Source organism: Notolepis coatsorum (assembly GCF_963971535.1).
Source record: "Notolepis coatsorum genome assembly, chromosome: 14".
Taxonomy (NCBI): domain Eukaryota; kingdom Metazoa; phylum Chordata; class Actinopteri; order Aulopiformes; family Paralepididae; genus Notolepis; species Notolepis coatsorum.
The window spans coordinates 27,172,361-27,196,289 of NC_140178.1; the positions used below are offsets into that span (position 1 = coordinate 27,172,361).

The window sequence follows — 23,929 nt, forward strand, 5'->3', positions numbered from 1 at the left end:
TATAGCAACCACTAGAATACGTGCTGTGTTTTGTTGTTTGTTTGTCTTATGTTCCTCTTGTTTGATGTTTGAACCTGTTAATTGTATCTTGTTTTGAGTTTGGTTTTTGTTTTGTTATGTGTAATTTATGTATTTTGTAAGCTGTGGACCCCCTTGAAAACGAGATGGTTCATCTCAAGGGGTAATTCCAAATAAATAATTTCAATATATATAATCCTAAATGTTTTGAAGATGATCAGATTAACAAAGTACCCAGTTTCATATTAAACAACCCCCAGTCTGTAGGACGGCCAGGGCCAGGGGTCTAGCAGGAGCCCCCCCGTCACGCCGGTGTGACCTGGCAGGGTGGGGTTACATCTGTTTTGTTTACGTTTAGGAGTGAGGAGCTTTATGCAAAACAACTGCCTCTATAGCTAACGTTAGCTGTAGTGTAGGTAGCCAATTTTGTGGAGAATTACGAATCGATATCCCACTTTAAAAAAAATGCATTAATGTAGTAGGGGGGCAACTAATAACATTGCACAACATTATTATTGTCGCTCCACAAACAAGTTAGGAATGCGGCTAACGTTAGCCCAACATTACAACCAACGTGGAAGGTAGTTGTTGTTGTTGTTGTAGAAAACCAGTAAGTGTAACTAACCAGCTAACGTTATTAAGTTAAATATCAGATGGATAAAGGAAAGGAACAGGCTATATGTTGGAACACTCTTGGGTTTAGCCAGCGAGCTAAAACACGTGCTCTGATGCGCCCTGTAGCAGATTCAAAACAAGGTCGCTGTGTTGGCTAACAGCGGCTAGCTAACGTTAGCACCATCCTCCACATGTTCTCCACCCAGCCAGACACTCACATCCGCGGCAGCTGCAGAGGAGGCGCGCCGCGGCGCAGGAACACGCCGTCCACAAACACCCCGTTCTTGCCCAGACACCGCAGGTAGAAGTCCCCGCTGCCGGTGTTGCCGTCGTCGCTGGCGGTGAAGATCTCCAGGTGCCGCCGCGAGATGAAGCTGGAGTGGCCCATGCTCACGTCCACGGAGCCCTGCGACGAGTTGCGTCCGATGGTCACCGAGCGCTTCTTCATCATGTACTCGAACTCGCGGCCCTCGAGCCGGGCGACCGGCCCGCTAGACGGTCCTCCTCCTCCTCCGCTCACCACCACCGCCACGGCCATTTTCAGGTTAACGGGTTTAATAATGTTGTCGAATATGTGAGAAATAATAAACACCGGTGTATCGACGCCTTGACTGTGCCCCCCTTTTTCTTTTTAAAGGCGCCGTGAATGAACTAATCTATAAAAAAGGGACATCGATTTCAAAACACAAATGTAGAGGGGAGCGTGCTGCGAGGCCACAGGGACAGCGGCTCCGACCCACCGCCGAGAGAAAGGGTGGTGGAAAGATCCAACCGAACGACGCAAAGGGCGGATATTACTTTACTGACAGTCCTCTCGGCCAATCAAATGCGAGCATGCCAGTGGACCTACGTGGCGGCATCCAATCGTACGCGAGCATTAACCCGAGGACAGACTCAAGGTCGGTTGATTGGTAGTGTACGCGCATATGCTTGGTAAGCTGCAAAACATGGCACGGGTTCTTACTCTAGACGGGAGTGGATTTTTTTTTTTAGTTTACACGTGCAAGCCCCCCTCCACAATCATTTATATCATTTGCAACACTGTACGACGGGTTAAGCACCAACCGAAATCAAAAACGTGAACTGCGAAGGCCAGTCAAGAGTGATGTGGTAGGTTTGCCTGATTTTTTCCAACCACGAATTCGGTCATCATCACAGTGTAGCAGGCATCAATCTGTGCCAAATCGCCTCGTCCACTACATATTCCATGCCTGGCTTTGAATTCCCCTCTTTTTGCAGCATATTGCTACTCTCTGAGCATGAGTTTGTAAACCATATATGTGCCAATCTTTCGAATACGCTCCATATAGAAGACAGCCTATTATATTATCGACCGAATCATCTGTTGCCGGCTTCTTGTTTTCATATCAACGAGTTGGCGGCGGTGCTGCTGTAGAATCTTAACCCTACTGCAGACAGTGACGTCATCAGGGTGATTGACCCTGCCCGCTTTAGGTCAGTTGTTTGTAAACAGTGCAGAGGGCTGGGGGAGGGACGAGCCGACACCTCTAGGTCTGTCGTGCAGTAATCACTCTTCGCACTAGGTGGCAAGTGTCATGCATAATAGATTTTCACTTATTAGGCCACGTAATAGTTATACCACCTCCAATGTAAAGCCCCAATTCTGTTTGGGGGCCATTATGGGCCAACGTAATACATTTGTAGAGTGTCATTCCATAGTAAGTATTTATAGGCATGTTAGACTTTCTTTTGGCTATGGAAGGGTGTTTCTTCATTGAGCACTTATCCTTATCATTAGGGCACAAGTATCTTGTGTTTTATTATAGACAGCTTAATAGCTATATAACCTGCATACATAATGCTGCAGGAGGTGATACAGATGTCTTGAGTATTTTCTTCTGCAATGCAGTGACCACTGCTTCATCTAAATCAAATTGCTATTCTGAGTAGCCCTATTTGTGCCAGCCAGAGGTTCTAAAACATGTTCAGTTCCAGATCCAAATTGGGTAAATTCATTTTCATCCTGGCTCACTGGGCTACTTGCTTGCAGGGACCCTCAAGAAACAGGCCCATGGCGGTCTATGCCTGTCGCTAATTTTGGTCCCTGTGGGCAACCATACACATGATTGTATGATAGCATGTATTATAATGCTGTATATACCATATATTTATTCCCACCGCATATATACCTATCCTCACCTGCCTGTACTTACTGCACATTTTACTTTACACATTATGTCCTTTACTATATCTATATCTGTACATAGCCTACTCTTACTAGTTACGCTGCTGGCCAGTAGTAGTCATACTGTCTCTATTTATATAATACAACTCTCTGATTAGCACTACACTCAGTAGTACTAATTTGTATATTGTATATTGCTGTTGCACTTTACTGCTACATTTGCACTCTGGTTGGATGCCAAACTTATTTTCGTTGTACTGTACTTGTGCTGTATGATGACAATACATTTTAATCTAATCTAATCTAATGATTAGGGTTAAGAACGTTGCAGACCATAGAGACTGCCTAATAGTCAACTTTAAATGTATATCCAGGACAGGTTAAGAACGTTGTAGACCATGGAGACTGCCTAATAGTCAACTTTAAATGTATATCCAGGACAGGTTAAGAACGTTGTAGACCATGGAGACTGCCTAAATGTCAACTTAAAATATCCCCAGGTTAAAGCCAAGAACATTCAAGTTTCTTTAAAGTTGTTATAGTAAAATACAGAATACTTTTCCATGAAATACTTTTTTCTATATGAGCTCCTGGGAGGGTGTTAGATCAAATAGATAAAAAGTATCAAATAGAAAAAGTCAATAGTATGTAAACGAAAAGTGTCAATCAATCAATATACATAGATAGACAGATTGATGGCCCTTCACAAGCTTCTCAAAGCACTTCATGGCTATGAATGAATGAATGAATGAAAAGTTTATTTCTTGGACATGTTATTCTTCTTATTTCTTCAAACAACTCACAGTGTCTTGATCCGTCAGACCAAACAATCATAACAACAAATTTTAAAAAATCCTCAAAGAAAAAACAGGAATTATAAACAAAAGAGCAATGTGTTTGGTTGGCAGACATGTCCAAAAAAAGGAGTAGAGGGAAGCTTAGCTTATTGATCCCTACCCCCTTACATTTGTATTTGTTCTTCCATTAATATTACTAGAATTTACATAATTTAGTATATTACAATATAGAATATTATTTTTACTTATATTAAAAGTTTACAATAAAAAACATGATTCACTTGACAGCAGTGAATATAGTACATCACTACATACACAATATAACATAATTTTGTTTATCCTCACTACTCATTTCTGTATTTTTCTAATGTGTATTTTTTTAACTGCTTTTTAAATTGTGCCACATGTTTACTCAGTTTGATGTAATCGGGTAAATTATTCCACAACTTCACTCCACACACCGATATGCACATGCTTTTCAGCGTGGTGTGTACCATTGGTTGTTTGAGATTCCCTCTCCCTCTTAAATTATATTCACCTTCCCTGTCTCTGAACCATTTTTGAATGTTGCCTGGGATTAGCTTGTATCTGGCTTTGTATACAATGAGGGCAGTTTTGTAATCCACTAGGTCCATACATTTCAATATTTGTATAGCTTTATAAATAAGTTATTAATATCCTACATTGTTGATTATTCTTATTGCTTTTTTTTGCATGGTGCATATTGGCTGTAGAGTGCTTTTATAGGTATTACCCCACACCTCCGCACAGTAGCTCATATATGGTAGGAAGAGTGTACAGTACAGTGTATACAGTGTTTTTTGGTTTAGAATGTGTCTTATCTTGCATAAAACACCAACACTCCGTGCCAATTTAGTCCTGACATATTTGATATGAGGTTTCCAGTTGAGTTTGTCGTCTATTATCACACCCAGAAATGTATTCTCAAATACCCTCTCCAGTTTAATACTATTTTTTTTAATATTTAATGATCATTTATTTACATCAAACCACACTTTCAGCTTGGTTAGCTCATGCTGCGACATCCTTTAAAAGCATTTGGAGGTTCTCTCCCTCACAGAAGACATTTGTATCGTCAGCAAAAATTACATTTTTCAATATTTTAGACGCATTACCTATATCATTTATGTACAGTATGAATAGTTTCGGGCCCAGAATTGACCCTTGCGGCACACCACAGATTATATTTGACTGAGTGGACTTGTACTCCCCCAACTGCACAAACTGTTGTCTTTGTTCTAAGTAACTCTTTAACCATTTGAGCCCTACTCCTCTGATCCCATACCTTTCCGATTTTAGTAGCAGAATATCATGATTTATAGTGTCAAACACCTTCTTCAGATCTATGAAGACCCCTATTGCAAACTTCTTATTATCAATTATGCTTGTCAGTTCTTCTACTAGGTCCATTAGTGCCAATGACGTTGAATGATTCGATCTAAATCCATATTGACTTTGATTGATTGATTGATTGAAAAGTTTATTAACAGATTGCAGAATGGGTACAGTACAGTACAGCTCAATACATACAATTGTTAAGGGGATGCAGACCAGAGAAAGACTTTCGTCTTGTTTACATCAGGGTCCCCCATTTTCAATTCATCATAACATATATGACATACATGACATACAGATAGACAGTACTGCTACATCTATACATTTATGACATATCAGATTTGCAAATACAGTACTGTTTGTGATACAAAAGTGTCCAGAAAAGGAGTGTATATACATTTGGCATAGAAACTGTACATTGGAGGAGGTTGGTTGGGTGGGGTGGGGTTGGGTGGGTTGGGTGAGGGCTGTACATTGGAGGTGGGGGGGGGGGGGGGGGGGGTTGGGAAGGGGACACACACACATTTTACACTGTACATTGGAATATTGACAAAGCCTTACTTGGTCATTTACTGTACAACTAGGTTAGGACATTTGTTGGGGCCAGTTTCGAATTGCAGTCTCACGTAGGTGTTTTTTGAGAGTGTTTTTGAAGGTGGGTAGTGATTCACATTCCTTTACAGCTTTAGGTAGGGCGTTCCACATTGATGTGGCATAATTGCGAAACGTGTTTAGTCCCTTGTTTGAGCCGAATCTGGGTTTTACATGATTTGTGGAGCTCCCTCTGGTGTTGTGATCGTGGTATTCACTGACCTTTGGGAAGTATTTTGACATGTACATGGGTACCTTGTGTGTATCTTGTAGACCAGGCCCATTGCAAGTTGCTGTACTCTGTCGTCTACTCTAAGCCATCCTAGGTTGTCAAAGTGGGCAGGGGTGAGGTGGGTTCTAGGAGTCAGGTCAAGTAGTAGTCTGACTAGCTTGTTTTGAGATGTTTGTAATTTGTTTTTTAGTGCCTTTGAGGTGCTTTGGTACCATGAGGTGCAAGCATAGTCGTAGTACCCTTGAATGAGTGCTCCTGCTAGAGTCTTCAGGGTATTCTTGTTTACCAGAGAGGAGATCCGGTACAAGAATCGCGTTCGTTGGTTGACTTTTTTTATTACATTGGATGCCATTTTGTCACAGGAAAGATTAGCCTCTAGGATGGAACCCAGGTAGGTAATTTCATCTTTCCTTGTGATAATATTGTCACCCACTGTAACCGAGAAGCCGTCGGTCTTGCTGAGTTTGTTATTTGAACCGAAGAGAATGGACTCTGTTTTGCCCATGTGTAATGATAGTTTGTTGTCGGCGAGCCATATGCAGATTTTGCCTAGTTCCGAGCTGAGGGCTTTTTCAACCTGTAACTTGTTCTTGTCAGAGACCAGCAGGGCTGAGTCGTCCGCAAACAGGAACAAGTTGCAGTCACAAGCTGACGACATGTCATTTGCATAAATTAGGAATAGTAGCGGTCCTAGTATGCTTCCTTGTGGAACACCACAGCTCACTGTGAGGGGGGGGATAGGGTACCGTTTACTTCCACCATCTGTTCCCTCCCCTCCAGGTAGGATTGTATCCAGCTCACTGATAAACTATCAAAACCAATTGCTTTTAGCTTGTCAATCAGAATGGTGTTGGCATGACTGTCTATAAGTAATGCGTGTTCATCAATGAAACCATGTCCAATCGTGCAGCAAATACCTTTTCCATTATCTTTGAGAACTGGGAAAGGAGAGAAACCGGCCTATAGTTGGTGAATAGATTTTTCTCACCAGCTTTGAAGATCGGTATCACTTTTGCAGTTTTCATTTTGGTTGGGAAGGCACCCAGTTTGAATGAGAGGTTACAAATATGCACTAACTAAAGGGTCTGCTATGGCTATTATTACATGCTTAATTAAGGTCATGTCAATGCCGTTCCAATCTGTTGATGTTTTATTCTTAAAATTGTTCACAGTATCCATAATTTCATTTTTATCCGTATTTCTCAAGAAGATAGAACTTGGGTTTCGTTCTTCAAGATAATTAGAAACACCTCCCCCTTGTGGCGGGGTTATCTCCTCTGCCAATTTAGGCCCCACATTAACAAAGAAACGGTTGAAACCTTCTGCTACCTCATTTTTATTACTTACTGACTTTCCCTCATCTATAAATTCATCTGGAAAGCCAGAACTAGTTGCTTTATTTCTTATAACTGAGTTTAATATATTCCATGTTCCCTTTATGTTATTTTCTAATACATTATTATAGTACTCTTTCTTACATTTTCTAACAATATCAGTTAGTTTATTTTTATATAGTTTATACTTAATTTCTTTCTCTTTATTTCTGTGCTTTATAAATTCTCTATATAAGGTGTTCTTTTTTTTGTTGTTGCAAGCATTCAACAGACCTCCCGTAATCCAGGGTTTGTCAGTTTTTTTTGCATTTATTCTACTTTGCTGCATTGGACAGCTTCTGTCATATAACAGCAGGAACATATTCAGAAAAGAATCATAAGCAGAATCCACATCTATTGATTCATATACATTTCTCCAATCCTGTGATAATAGTTCTTGTCTGAACCTATTTAACGTGTCCTCCGTTCTTAATCTCCTTTGCATGCTTACTTTACTATCAACCACTTTAGCATCACAATGATATACTGGTTGTACAGTATATATATATATATATATATATATATATATATATATATATATATATATATATATATATATATAGTTAATATATATTATATATATATTAAATAGATAAATTCCCAGGAGCTGTTTGGCCTCATAATAATCTGAACCTTGTGATGTAATGACAGTGACATCCCGACTAGACTTTGGCTGGTCACTTGGCAACCTCTCATTGTCATGGAAATGCTCAACCGAATACACACTGCAACCTGTAACACCGGTATGGGACGGGGGGGGGGGGGGGGACCTTTTTATTTTATCTTCTACGGTACCTTTCTTGTGATCAGTGCAAAGTTTAAATGCTGACATACGAAAGAGTCATTATCATAAGAAATATTTACCCATCAATTTCAACTCAAACATCCACTGGAGGGAGACATGCGCCTTCACAATCTCTTTTAGAATAATGTCAACATAAGGAGGGAGACACTCTCCTGGGTGGGGCCGGGAGCGTGAGCAGCTAGGGGTTGACTGTAAACAACATGTACTGCATCCTGTAAGCAGTCTGTGTAGTCTAAAGTAGCATGTATAGTGCAGTTTCCTTTTTATACCTGTGGCTTATCTCTCTCTCTCTCTCTCTCTCTCTCTCTCTCTCTCTCTCTCGAACACATCACACTTAAGAATCTAGCTGGTCACTTCATGATATCGCCTATTGAGATTTTGTTGTTGTTGTGCCAATTCACTACTGCCACAGGCAGTAGTGACAATGCCGTGCTAACTTATTATGTTTTACACTTGTTTTATGAAAGCCATAACCTTTACCATTCCTGCTACCTAAGAATTCAAAATTAGGCCTTATTGTTAAAAGTCTGTCGAGGCTACCCTGTTGACAGTCTACTGATGGTACATTGAAAGTCTTTTGAAGCCCTGTTGACAGTAATGACATGATGTAGGGATTAGTCTACAATGGACTATGAAATAAAAGTGTGAAAGCGTGTCTCTCCATGTGTTAAAATGTTGATATTGTAAGTTAAAGGTATTCACTGTTATCAAATTATTAAATATAGTTCTTTAAAATCCTTACTTGTCCTGTAAGTGCTCCTCAACAATAGAGCTTTTTGCAGGAAACCTAGTTACCGTTTGGTCTCTTCATATACTTGTCTCATCACAGATTTATATGTGCAAAATAAATGTGTATACTTTTTCTTTTAGTTATTGGATTTCAAGTACTGTTGTAAAAGTATTCTGAACTGTCACAAACACGGTTGCCTGCCTCATATTGTATCATACCGGCGCTTGTATTCCTGTGCTTTATTGTTCTTATTTCTATTATTATTTTAACTTTATTTGTCTTTAATATTAAGTTTTTAAGACAAATAGTTAAAATAACACAAATTATACATACCAATTAATTGCTTGTTCTATTACCCATCCTCCTATCATCTATATAGCAACACCCCTAATATTACCGACACCCTGATAGGTGATCCCCCTTGAATTGCCCATCTGAGGTCCCCCCCCCCCCCATTGCTAGGTTTTCGGGAGTCGTTCCTTATCTTCATTGGGGAAAAGTCTGGGGGTGTAAAATTGTGGATTTTATGATTTTTTTTTTGTGTGGATCTATTGTGATGTTACTTGTTCATCTGTAAATCCCAGTGATTTTGGGCTATACAAATACATATAACTTGACTTGACTCTCTCTTATTATTATTTGATCCCAAGTACAACATATAATTAAGGTCATTCTGTACCAAGCCTCTGGAAGTTACATCCTACTGACTAGTGAGGAAGTGAGTACATAGTAAGTTACAGTCTTTTAACTGGTTTAGCTATTGAAACAATTTATTCTAAGTAAGTGATTCAATTCTAAGTAAAAGTGTTGAACTATGCTAATATGCACTCAAGTCTGTAGCACTCAAGTTCGACACTGTTTGATGAACAATGTCACATACCCATAGCTGCCAGAGTTGTACCCTTCCTGCTGACTTGTTGTACAGGACTTTGGATAAAAGCGTCAGCTAAATGACTAAATGTAAGTAGAAATAACGTTTGTTTTCAATCCATAGTGTATCATCTATAACGTCTGTTGAACATTAGGTCTGTCTATCAAGTAACACAAGCTCCAGACCTCCCAAAACAAACTAGTGAGACTCCTGCACAACCTTCACTTTAGGACTCACCTAACGCCAGCCCACTTTAGCAGTCTGGGATGGCTTAGGGTTGAGGAAAGGGTACACCAGCTTAAAATGCTACTGGTTTTTAAAGTACTGAAAGAAACGGTCCCCAAGTACCTAGTAAATATAAAGTAGGAGATGTCCACAAACACGCCACAAGAGGAAGCCCCACAGACCTGGTCCCGCCGAGAGTCAGGACATGCATGGGGAAAGATGCATTTTTTTACTCAGCTATTGTAATGTGGAATGCCCTGCCAACATTCATAAAACTCCTGAACTCCCCTCTCGGATTTAAATCCGCCCTAAAAATATGGCTCAGCAGCAACTCAAATTGGTCTTAATATGGTTTTTATCTCTTTTATCATAACTTGGTTTTTATTTCTCTTTATCATGAGTTTCTTTTAAGGGTTTGCGGATTTTCTTTTAACATTAGTTGACTGTATGAGTTTTCAGGTTAGGTGTTATTGTACTTATTTTTAGGGTGTCCTGTCTAGTGTACATGTCCATTCGTGTTTTTGTGCCTTTTATGTTCCATGTATGGACCACAATGGAAACAAGCCTTGGCTTTATTGTGTTTTATCCATTTTTGACCAGCGTGTTGACAGTTATTGTTTGTTTTTCAAATGTTTGTCCTACGATTGTGTCAAAATAAAGTATTCAATAAAAAAAAAAAGTGCGGTGCTGTTCAGACAGGTGATATACCCAGCGAATGTATCAGGACGGACATGTGTTCTTCTTTTTTTCCCTTCTTGTCGTTGTTCCCAAGGCAAACCCCTCACACTCATCTTATCTAACCCCTAACAGCCACGATTAAGCTCCATCCCACGATGACACGTGCCATTATCATCAACAATTTGGATTTTCAATGCAAAAAGGATGAAAAAAAAGAGAAAAAGAAACACAATCCCACAGAGGGCTCTAGCAGAAACAGCAGCAGCGTTTCATTCCATCTCAATCTCCTTGCAAAGGGAACCCATTACGCCTCTCCTCCATTTCCTCTCTCTCTCTCAGGGCCAGGGCCCAAATGGACACATTAATAACACTCTCCATGTCTGAGGAAGCTAATGGTGCCCTGAGTGCTGCTGATTATAGCGGGGAAGAAACAGGGGGAATAGGCGTAGCTTGATTCTCTGCACTGGCTGCAACACAACACGCAGGCCGGAGAATACTCCAGTGGCAGTGGTTGATATTATTTGAGGCAAAACTGCAAGTGGACAAAATACTTTTTTGTTATGTTCTGGTAGTTCTTAATATCGGCGTTCCAGTCGTCACTCGCTCGACCGGTTTCGTGGACGAAAGACACTGTGTCTCTGTGAACGCCTCAGTTAAGTGTCTGTGTGGGAAATCATGGGAGGGATGTTTGTTCTTTCCGGTTATGCCATAGCCGGGTGGATCTCACTTCCACAAGCAAAAAAACCTACGCTGCCTGTTTGGCTGCCTCACAAAGAACACAGGGCTCAACTCAAGTGTATTCAAAAACTTTACTTACTCCCGATTTAAAGCATCTTTATACATTCATTCATGCGTTCATCCATTTCAAACCTTTATTTTCGAGGATAAATAAAGGCACACAAAAAAGAATAACATTGTAAAAAAAAACATAAAGGAAAAGAAAATATGTCTAGATAATTAGACGTTGTATAAATAGGACAAAAACACAGACGATGAAGAGATAAAAAATAAAGGAAGATCCAAATCAAAACCGGTTACAAACTGAAAGCAGGGACATTTGTAATTTCAAACTGTCTCTATAGGATAGTGGGTGTGTTGATTCCTGGAGAGCATTCAAAGAAGCCAGAATTCAGTCTGTACTTGGGAACCTTAAGCCTAAGCCAGTCATTTGAGCGTCTCAGATATGGTCCATAATGTCCCGGCAATGACCTTAAAGATAAACAGATGAACATCTTAGATGATGTTCACAGAATAAATCACAACATGTTGAAATATAAATATTGATACACTATACAAATATGGGTATTTCGTTAAATATACATATTATACATTGTTTTGCGGTTTTCTAATGCTTTCCCCCAACAAGTGCTTAAAAACAGACATTAACTTTTTTCCCCACTCCAACACAATACCGTCGCTCTCCATAACGACATCACCCCCAAATCGTTATTTACACTTGTGTAAGAGTTTAATCAAGTTGAGTTTCGAGCATCCCTGGTCATGTATGCGTCTGGATTCATCATTGTAAACGTGCAAACATTATCCTCCATCGAGACAAGAGTTCCAGGACCTTATATTGTCACACTCCAGTGAGAAGCGTGGGTCAGTGGAAATCCAGTCAACTCCCATTCTGATCCCGTCAACTCCTCTCTCTTGGTGTTCACGGAACGAGAGGGTCCTGCCACCGGTGGCGGGCCGGTGTTTTCTAAGTCCACCGCCGGTCGTGCCCGAGTGTCACACCTTGTGTGTCACCCGGACGAGCTGTTCGTAAGGCACGGTGAGGCTGCCCATGTACCAGAAGATCCAGAAGAACGCGCTGAGGAAAATGAGCAGTGGTCCGGACAGCACAAAGAAATCCCAGAAAGAGAGCGGTGCCAAAATCCCCAGGAAGAAGAGGATGATGCCGGCGACATCGAAAACCAACGCCACGACCAGCAAGGCGACGCAGCGGCCATATTGCGTATTGTGCCCAGAGTAATCCATGTCCCGGTGCCAAGCGACGGGAGAGTTGATAATATTGCCTGAGGATCCGGAGTGAGTTAGGTCAAGTCCTCTCCGGGACGTGGCTTTTCTAAGCTCTGAAATTTTCTTCTGCGCTTTCAGCACGCCTCACATTTCTGTCATAGCGAGAAACAATGGTAAGACCAATGGTATCCAACTGGTTGTTCTGCTGTCATGGAATCCTATTACAATTACCAAAGTTAAAGGCCCTACCTCATTCCTTTGCAAAGCTGACAGACACATCATTTACATAACGTTGTGTGACAGAGACTTGGTTCTTGCAGTGGTCCACGGGTCCTTTGGAGGGGTTTCAAGGGGGGGGGCCCCTCTGTAAAATGAGGAATAGTTGAATTTCCGTACTATGAGTATTTAAATTACTGTACTACTTGTTAGCCTAATAATGAGAGTGACTGTTTTGATCATTCGGTTTCACTCTAGAGACTATTTGCAATTCTCTTTACTCTCTTTCACATCCAACTGGTATACGGGACACTGCCAGAATCTAGAACTGGCGATAGCACATTACACCCCCCCCCCCCCCCCCCCATGTTAGAAGAAGAATAGATTTTAAGATTCTATTGATCACTTTTAAAGCAAAGTTGGGTCTAGCTCCCAGCAATATCTTGAACCTCCTAATCGAGATTTTGTCCATTCCTAAAACTAGACTCAGAACTAAGGGGCGACCAGGCTTTTTGCTGCCAGGACTCCTGTACTCTGGAATAGCCTGCCAGCCTCTGAAGTCCCATGTAATATTATGTAATCTTTCACTCGAGTCAAAAGATACTATCTCAAAGATGATATCATCTAGTTGTATTGGGTTAGGGGGTATGCATTCCAATAATTACTTCTCCCTAGAGCTGTCCACTTGTGAGTGGATCGCCCGGATTGGATCTCAAAGCCAAGTGGAAACAGTCTCTTGAATGATTGACAATAGTATGCTATCATCACAATGACACGCATTCTGCCCTACAAAGGCACGACGCCTTAAAGGGCCACTTCACCAAAAATAAAACAATGCTAATTTATTTTGCACATAATCTCACACACACCCAAAAGGCTCTAAACACATTAATTTAGTTTGACAGTTATTGAGAGTAAACTTTGTCATCTGGGCTATTGAATCTGTGTGTTGTGTTAATTACAGCTCAATGAAATGATAAGGTAGCGGCCCCTATAAGACAAGGTATTGATATATGTTCATCTACACATCATTTCATGGTGCTGTAATCAACACAATGACTCAATGTCCCCGATTACATCCCCGGTGGCCATATTCAAACTCACTTACTCTCAATAACTGTCAAACTAAATGAACGCGTGCAAAACTGTTTAGAGATTTTGGATGTGAGAAATTAAATCAGCATTTGATTTTTTATCAAGTGCCCCTTTATCTTCAGTTACTATAGTTAGCCTTTTGTAGGGCAGTGCTGATATAGTAGAATTAGTAGATGTATGGTATTACTATTCATAAACATGTAGAGGGGTACAGAGTATAAATACACATGTAGAGGGTAAATATATGGTGGTATAAATATACACGTAAATGGGTAAAGAGTATAAATAGAAACATAGAGGGGTACAGAGTATAAACACATGTAGAGGGGTACAGAGTATAAATACACATAAATGGTGGTATATACACACATGTAGAGGTGTAAATATGTGGTAGTATTAATACACAGAGTATAAATACACACGTAGAGGGGCACGGAGTATAAATACACATGTAGAGAGGTACTCTGTACAAAGGCAAACAGCAGTGACGGCCCTTTGCCTTTGTAGGGCAGCGTTGTTGAGTGACTGTCACAGGGAGGAAATATGATGTAATGGAAACTTCTCTAGTGCCTTGTTTGACTGTCAGGCTGTCAGTGTCATGGGAGTTGGACTCACCAAGGCACTGTTTGCATCCTGTAGGCAGAGAGGAGTGCTCACCACCGCCTACTGTCAACAGGACTGTGACACCGTCCTTAATCCTGTTGCATCATCAATCATGTTACTGAGTCGGAGAGTCAACCTTCTAATGGGCAGAGTCACTCTAAAGTGATACTTCACTTTAGTAGAACTCGTCTTATCACTTCATAAAGTCATCTACACGTGAACTAGTGACCACTGCTGTCCGTGTCATCAGCTGTCAACACCACCATTCCCCTCTGGCTCCTCATTCACTTCCATTCATTTTAGGACCTATATAGTCTAAATAATCATATTTCTGAAATATAAACAAACTACTGCTGTGGAGATTTCAATAAAGCAGACCATTCTGTGTCAAATGTACACTGTCTGTTTTGGCATTTTATGTGTGTTTACAGAGATTTGTGACCTTAAGAAAAATAAAAGTTGTTGTTAGTCTGGAGTGTGCTGTGTATCTTTGCCTTGCATAGACTGTTGGGGAGTGGTTACCATGGTTACGTGCTGTAAGAAATATTCTAAACGCACCGTGAGAAGTTGACAGCTGGTCAAACTACACCACAAGTGAGAAATAGTTCCCATGCTCATCCATTGAAAATGGCAACATTAGCACAAAAAAGAAAATACCTTTGACTCACTAATATTTCTGTATTGTTTGTTTATACTTCAGAAGTATGATATTTACAGTATCCTCAAAATGAGAGGAAGTGTTTTGAGGAACCTGACACCTGATAAGAATGATGGTGTTGATAGCAGATGACAGGGACAGTAGTGGTTGCTGGCTTACTTGTAGATTACTTTGATAGAGGTGAGACTGCTGCCTTTAGTTCTACTAAAGTGAAAAGTGTAATACAAACACAAGGAAAGCTTTAAAACCGGTCACACATTAAATGTTTGCATAAGGTGTGCTGTTATTGTTACTGTCAAATTGGTCGACCACAGCTGCCTAAACTAAATGCTTATACTTCCCATTAAGTGGTAGTATAGTGCGTTTTTTAAATATTTTGAACAGGTGTGACTGTGTTACCAAACCATGGGGATCCTATAGTCACACGAGAGTTGTTTGCGTTTTTAGTTTGGCTCACACCCAACAGAAAAACCTGTTTGACCACTGCTATTGCTGTGACAACAATTTCAAGTGTAAATGAGATTCCACAGTCATTTGTCTTGTTTAAACATTTAAAGAAAAACTCTAGCCTTCATTTGATCTCTGAAACATAAACATGCAGGCTAATTCTACTTTACAGTTAACATTAAGCCTATAGCAGAAATATAAATGACTCTTAATTAATATGCCATTTACACAGGGACATTTCAGGAGTCATGACATAGGCCTAATTATAGTGTGCATGATGACCTTTCTGCAGAGTCATGGTGATTATTATATCCGATATTTTTCAAGGATTACCCCAAGCATTGCCCTTATGGCAAGTTGTCTGTGCCGTTCATGGGGGTAGAGCTGGATCATCATAAGCCAAGGAGGGATCTTAATAAGAGAAAGAGAGAAGTGGTCAATGATGATATAATGATAACGTTATACTGCTTATATTTGCTGCTGTTTTGGGGGCTATTGAACTACACAGGTAAATTGCTAATTTCGGCCCCCACCCCTCACCACACCATTAAATTGTGTGGTGGGGGGCCTATAGGGCTCCCCCAAATAGCAGCAAATAATAAGACCCGGTAGTAGTTTCTGTTTTCTGCTATTCTGAAACAGGCCTAATAATTTATCGGAAGCAGAAGTAACAGTATACCTGTATGTCATGTATGTCCCTATGCCATAAATGTCATGATGATATATGTTGTGTATGTCATAAATGTCACTATATGAATTGAACATGGGGGACCCTGATGTAAACAAGACAAACGTCTTTCTCTGGTCTCTGCAACCCCTTAACAATTGTATGTATTGAGCCGTACTGTATTGTACCCATTCTGCAATCTGTTAAATAAAGTTTTCATTAATTCAGAACACAAAACTTACAACATCAGAGGAGTCTTTCTATATTACCCGTAGTCGTGGAGGAGGTGCTCATCCCATCTGCGTTGACCATCCCGTCTGTGTTGTTGGGTAATTCGGGCCTGATCTTCTTTCTCTTCTCTTGGGGAAAGGAGTCCAGAGTATCCAGACTATCATCAGTATAATAACCGTCATTATGAAAACCGTCCGATTTCCCCCACGTCACCCGGGTGGCTTTGTGCGCCTCAGGTAGAGCCACCTGTTGTCCGTCATCTTCATAATCCTCGGCACATTTTGTACGCGGGCCGACCACGGGTTTCAGTGTTTGGGATAACCTCTCTGATAACTTCCGAGCCAACTGCACGAAACTATGTTCCTTTTTCAGAGAGCCGCGGTCAAACGGATCGTCCGGGACCGGGATCGAGATGTTCCCAACGTACCACATGACCCAGCAAGCCAAGCTGGAGAAGATGACCAGCGAGCCGCTGTAGATCAAGAAATCGCCGTAAAACCTGTCATCGACGCGCAGATTGCCAAATATGCCGACGAAGAGAACAATTAAACCGACAACATCAAACGCGATTGCCAGGAAAAATAAAGGCACACACCCGCCTATACACTTAACATCCATCCTTGAAACGTTACGATTAGCATTTACAGTATAACGGAAGATGCTTCATCCTCTTCACCTGGATCCTCTTCCACACACGCACCTGTAGAGACGCGCCCTGTGACGTCAGAAGATAAACACCGCATTTTCCTATATGCTATCGGCCAAGTGCGCTTTTTTTAGACTATTTGTTTTAATTAATGGTTATTGTTTGTTCAACCAAAACACAAATACTAACTCTCACGCTTAGCGATAGTTGAAGGTAGAACAACCAACTGGGCTTTGCTTTGTCTACATGTCGTCGCTGGATGCAAATTGTGTAGCATGCGAGGCCAATGCTTGACTCAGAACTTTTTACCATACAATTTGACTGTCAAATGACAATCCATCTATTATATATGACGTTACACAATAAACACTTCAACAATAAATCTGCATGAAAATTTATCTTATGATATTTATCACAAACTTCGTAATTTTTTTTAAAAACTTTTAAACTGTTTGTAGAGAAATGTTCCAAACTATTACTAGCCTATTTGGGGCACATGGTGCAAAGAATATTCAAATTCTAGTAAAATGTCTTTCCTTTTTGTTTATATATAACACTTTCCAGGTCAGACCAGGGCCTATAGTGAAATTGTTTGCCCTTCACAGAAATGGACATTGAAGGGCCGACATCTCATGCACTGGATTCATAGGCGGCCTGTATGGTGATGCGGATGGCATACACATACACTACAATGTTTAATGGATGCAACTGGACGTAGTAAAGTGCACATTAACAACTATAAACTCAAACATACTTTAATTATTCATAAATCGGCATACTAGAAAACATTAGGCAATTCTCTCTCTTTCACTAACACACATAAATATTCATGAAGACAGCTTGCTTCCCATTGTCCTTCTTACTAAGTGGTGCACCACATCCATAATTGTAATATATAGCATGTTGCTATGCCGGTGCTTTCAACTCCTATAGTGACAAAGCCTAATAACTGATTATTTAGTTACAGTATAGAGTCTTATCATGCAACATTTTGCCCTGACTGAGATAAAGATGAGTGCGTAGTAGAGGGCTGAGCTGTCAATCTCGTTGAATTGAGAAAAAGATATCCAAAATCATATGTATCTCCACACAGTATTTGAAGATGCCTTCAAATCGAGGCTCAAAACCCACTTCTACCATACTAGCCTTTCCCGTTCACTGACTCATGCCCTGTTTTCCTATGTGTTTGCCTGTGTGCCCTCCCATAAAACGGAGTGTGATTGTTGTCAATATGTATCTATGTGTATCTACCCTCTGTACAGCACTTTGGTTGACACGTGTCATGTTAAATGTGCTATATAAATAAATCTGATTGATTGAGTATCTTTAAACAATCAGCATATACCGGTATGGGCACCAATGCATGAAAGATATGCATTCCATCCTTTGCATTATTTGTGAGAGTTCCTCATTCTGGATAGTGTGCTATCATTCCAGATAGTGTACTATCATTCCGGATAGTGTACTATCATTTTAGATAGTGTACTATCATTCTGGATAGTGTGCTATCATTCTAGATAGTGTGCTATCATTCTAGATAGTGTGCTATCATTCTAGATAGTATACTAGACAGTGTGCTATCATTCTGGATAGTGTGCTATCATTCTAGATAGTGTATTATCATTCTGGATAGTGTGCTATCATTCTGGATAGTGTACTATCATTCTGGATAGTGTGCTATCATTCTGGATAGTGTATTATCATTCTGGATAGTGTACTATCATTCTGGATAGTGTGCTATCATTCTAGATAGTGTGCTATCATTCTGGATAGTGTGCTATCATTCTGGATAGTGTGCTATCATTCTGGATAATGTGCTATCATTCTAGATAATGTGCTATCATTCTGGATAGTGTGCTATCATTCTGGATAATGTGCTATCATTCTAGATAATGTGCTATCATTCTGGATAGTGTGCTATCATTCTGGATAGTGTATTATCATTCCGGATAGTGTGCTATCATTCTGGATAGTGTGCTATCATTCTGGATAGTATACTAGACAGTGTGCTATCATTCTGGATAGTGTGCTATCATTCTGGATAGTGTGCTATCATTCTGGATAGTGTGATATCATTCTGGATAGTGTGCTATCATTCTAGATAGTGTGCTATCATTCTGGATAGTGTATTATCATTCTGGATAGTGTGCTATCATTCTGGATAGTGTATTATCATTCTGGATAGTGTGCTATCATTCTAGATAGTGTATTATCATTCTGGATAGTGTATTATCATTCTGGATAGTGTGCTATCATTTTAGATAATGTGCTATCATTCTAGATAATGTGCTATAATGCCAGATAGTGTGCTATCATTCTGGATAGTGTACTATCATTCTGGATAGTGTGCTATCATTCTAGATAGTGTGCTATCATTCTGGATAGTGTACTATCATTCTGGATAGTGTACTATCATTCTAGATAGTGTGATATCATTCTGGATAGTGTATCATTCTGGATAGTGTACTATCATTCTGGATAGTGTGCTATCATTCTGGATAGTGTACTATCATTCTGGATAGTGTGCTATCATTCTGGATAGTGTACTATCATTCTAGATAGTGTACTATCATTCTAGATAGTGTGCTATCATTCTGGATAGTGTATTATCATTCTGGATAGTGTGCTATCATTCTGGATAGTGTACTATCATTCTGGATAGTGTGCTATCATTCTGGATAGTGTACTATCATTCTAGATAGTGTACTATCATTCTGGATAGTGTACTATCATTCTGGATAGTGTGCTATCATTCTGGATAGTGTACTATCATTCTGGATAGTGTATTATCATTCTGGATAGTGTATTATCATTCTGGATAGTGTACTATCATTCTGGATAGTGTATTATCATTCTGGATAGTGTGCTATCATTCTGGATAGTGTACTATCATTCTGGATAGTGTATTATCATTCTAGATAGTGTACTATCATTCTAGATAGTGTACTATCATTCTAGATAGTGTACTATCATTCTGGATAGTGTGCTATCATTCTGGATAGTGTACTATCATTCTAGATAGTGTACTATCATTCTAGATAGTGTGCTATCATTCTGGATAGTGTACTCGAACAGTCCTCCCAACTTATTTCCATCCTTCTACATGGCTTCATGTCGTCGTCGTCACAGATTGAACTGTGGAGGTCGGTAGTAACTGAGGGGTCGTTTGATGGTGGGCTCCTTCCTGTTTTCCTTGGTGATGGGTATGAGGACCACGCCCACCACGAAAACCATCAGGCCAATGGACAGTAGCGCCGGCCCCAGGATGTTGGTCACCTTCCTGCAGTGTCCGGCAAAGTAGAGGCCGCTGATGATGGCGCCGCACAGCAGGAAGCTGCCGCCCGTGGACATGAGGTGAATGGGGAACCAGTAGATGTCACATGTGGTCTGAGCGGGCTCGTTGGTCCAGAGGGACTCGCTGCGGGACAGGCTGAAGATGGTGCTCTCCGTCCTGCTCGGGGGGGTCAGCTGGTCCCTGGACTGAGAGAGGGTGCACTCCCCGAGAGGGATGTTCTCTGGGCTGTCCGGCATGGCCTCCTCAGCCCCCTCCTCCTCGCCCGGGATACCTCTCTATGGACGGAGGCGTGAAATGAGTTATCTTCCCGTAGCGGACCAGGAGCCTCACGTTTTCCATCTCCCCCTCAATGGAAACTAATGTAGGCAAGTTATGACCGAGGGATAATTATGGTTCATTTCAATATGGATGAAGTAAAGCAACATCTATTCAATAAAACATCCCTTTTTGCATAACAACAGTAATAACAGTTGATTAAAGGTTCTTGAACGCAACTCATGTGGGTGCTAATGACACCGAATAGCTTTTGACGTTGAAAAAAATGATCAATTACTAAAATATTCAAAACGTGCACTATTATGCAATACTTTGAAAAGATAGGTTTCCTCCATTGCATGCATGCTGATGGGTATTTTCACTGGCCACATAATTGTGACAAAAAGTCTAATATTTCCAATTGATTTGCTTTTGGCTAATCTTGTTTAAATTCAACCCATGACCTAAAATAAGAACGCACAAACACCTACCTTTAAAGATCGGTAGTATGTTTCTGTGGTTGTATTTCTGAGCAAAATAGGTTCAGATCCCTTTCACCGTCAGAAAACATCCAGCAGAAAACAACTGGAAAGCTGATAGAACTCCACGCGGACTGTTACGCCAGTGAGATCAGCCAACACAGTGCTACAGACACCCTCTGAAAACAACATCCACCCATCCTCCTCCTCCTCCTCCTCCTCCTCCTCCTCAAGAGGCTCCTCTGACCATCATCCCTTACCATCATCTCGCCTCGCCAGCACTTAGTCCTGGTGGTGCATGCTGGGCGAGGAGCTCCGGTCCCCAGAGTCTGTCCATGGGAGCTCCCATGCAGTGAGCTCAGACCTCAGACGACACGGGCAGACGTCTCCTCGACCTGTGCAAACTCTATTAAAAAACTGCATTAGAGCTTGTGTCGTGTATTGCCTTTAGTTTGAAGAAGAGCCGGAAATCTCCCATGACTGGATAATAAAGAGATGATAACTGTGTTTCAAAAGCCGGATATATCCTCACAAAGAAGGGCAGAACACTGGGTAGGAAATGGCTCACTCACTCACTGCTGGGTTGATGTAACAGCCAATCACCCACACACAGCGACTTTCCAATGCGGCTTGATATGTTGGTATTGTATTGATCTCAAAGTACCCTGGAGCAATTATCTGCAAGTGGTACAGTGACCATACGATCAATGAAATCTGTGTAGCATAACCAGGCCCTGGGAAAATGGGAGGAAAGCTGCCGTCCTGGTTAAACTTCTTTTGATCACCAACCCCTGTGTACAATACATGCCCCAGATCGGACTCGAGAGGAAGTGCAAATACAGTATTTTTTTGCAACGTGATATCCTCGGCCTGGTCTCGGGTTTCCATTAAACCATTTTGCTGGTGCATTTTGGGCTTTGCTCCTTTGTCTGATTGGAGAGGAACATGTGTCAGGGTGTGGCCATTGATCGAAATGTGATCCCTCGGTTTAATACAATTGTGCCGCTAAAAAGAGCTCCTCAGCCGGGAAAATGGCTCCTTGTGATTACTACCCTGTGAGCAGTTGTTTATTGAAACGGAACTCGTAATCCTCCTCATTAGTTTAATGTTGTCCTTTATTTGAAACGCAATAGCCCCACAGCATCAGTGCATGTGGCACTGATTGGTTTAAAGGGATAGTTCAGATTTCTTTTTAACCCTAGCCCCATTTCCTACTTAAAGGAACATACCAACATTATGGGAAACGCACTAGCCATCTTCTGCAGAGTCAGACAAGCAGATAGATACTCTGTGCGTTCAGTAGAAAGCTATCTGGCTGCAAGCTATAGCTTAGCACAAATGAATGGAAGCGGATACGGACCACTAGCCTAGCTCAAAACCCCCGGGAGACGTGTTTTTGGCCAACAGCTAGGCTTGCTGGTCCGTATCCGCTTCCATTAATTTGTGCTAAGCTAAGCTAGCTTGCAGCCCGATAGCTTTCTCCTGAACGTACAGGGAGGAAATAGATATATATATATTTTGTCTGACTATGGAGAAGACGTAAGCGTCAGTAGTTAACCATAAACCAATACAAAGTCCATGGAGTCACGCTCCTGTCTGTACAAGCTGACTGAGGCTCGCTGAAATGACTTTGCGTGCACTGTGGAGTACATTTCAGTGAGCCTCAGTCAGCATGTACAGGCAGGAGGCGTGACCCTATTGACTTTGTATTGGTTTGTGGCCAACTAGCCAGAGTTAGTATGAGGAAGTACGAGGAACAGCATGGAACAGCAAGACTCTCACTCTACCAATCATCATCATAGGTAAGGCTGTAAAGGAATGTGAATCACTACCCACTTTCAAAAACACTCTCAAAAAACACCTACGTGAGACGGCAATTCGAAACTGGCCCCTACAAATGTCCTAACCTAGTTGTACAGTAAATGACCAAGTAAGGCTTTGTCAGTATTCCAATGTACAGTGTAAAATGTGTGTGTGTCCCCTACCCAAGCCCCCCCCCCCCCCCACCTCCAATGTACAGCCCTCACCCAACCCACCCAACCCCACCCCACCCATCCAACCTCCTCCAATGTACAGTTTCTACGCCAAATGTATATACACTCCTTTTCTGGACACTTTTGTATCACAAACAGTACTGTATTTGCAAATCTGATATGTCATAAATGTATAGATGTAGCAGTACTGTCTATCTGTATGTCATGTATGTCATATATGTTATAATGAATTGAAAATGGGGGACCCTGATGTAAACAAGACGAAAGTCTTTCTCTGGTCTGCATCCCCTTAACAATTGTATGTATAGAGCTGTACTGTACTGTACCCATTCTGCAATCTGTTAATAAACTTTTCAATCAATCAATCAATCAATCAAGGAGCATATAGGGCTATATGTTCCACCAATCAAAATAATATTTCTTTCAGGCAGTGATCTCACTTTTTCAATTGATAAGTAATTGGCCAAGGACCCCCTTTTGATTTTGCCCATACAGAGACCCCCCATCTGTGAAGATATCTGACATATGATTTAATCCAGAATTACATAACATTTACATTTATTATTTAGCTGACACTTTTATCCAAAGCGACTTACAAGTTCTGTACGACAAGTCATCAGGAAGGGTACAACTCTTTTAGCTGAGTAACAATGTGCTGAGTCACACAGTGTTGAAACGCTGCAGTTTTGAGTGCATAGTATAGTAGAGACATAATTATTAGTATAGTAGGTAGTAATATAGGCAAGGAAGATGAATTAGTGGAAAAGTGCATGATAGTAGAAGACAGTACGGAGAAGGTGGAAAGATATTGGGCTGTCTAACAGGAGAAAGCAGAATTCTCCCACTGTACTAACTTCAAGTGAAGAAAATATTTTTAAATTAAACTATTCCCTATGTTTCAGGGGACAGCTTGGGACCCCACCCACAAGGACCCCACTTTG

The 23,929-nt window shown here is 40.9% G+C and overlaps 2 protein-coding genes across 2 annotated transcripts in view; both read right to left on the reverse strand.

Moving 5' to 3' along the window:
* Positions 1-1,360, reverse strand: part of foxk2b (forkhead box K2b) — a 37,496-nt gene extending 36,136 nt beyond the window's left edge. The window contains exon 1 of the mRNA XM_084328160.1: positions 852-1,360. Coding sequence (XP_084184286.1) covers positions 852-1,171 — 320 coding nt within the window. The 5' untranslated portion in view covers positions 1,172-1,360. The remainder of the gene's footprint in view (positions 1-851) is intronic.
* An 18,728-nt stretch (positions 1,361-20,088) lies between these two features.
* pirt (phosphoinositide interacting regulator of transient receptor potential channels) lies at positions 20,089-21,356 on the reverse strand (the record flags this gene model as incomplete). The annotated part of the gene is made up of 2 exons (XM_084328924.1): positions 21,255-21,356; positions 20,089-20,535 (listed from the first exon to the last, which is right to left on the reverse strand). Exons 1-2 carry the CDS (start codon positions 21,258-21,260, stop codon positions 20,089-20,091), a joined length of 453 nt encoding a protein of 150 aa, XP_084185050.1. The 5' UTR covers positions 21,261-21,356.
* Between the last annotated feature and the right edge of the window lie 2,573 nt (positions 21,357-23,929).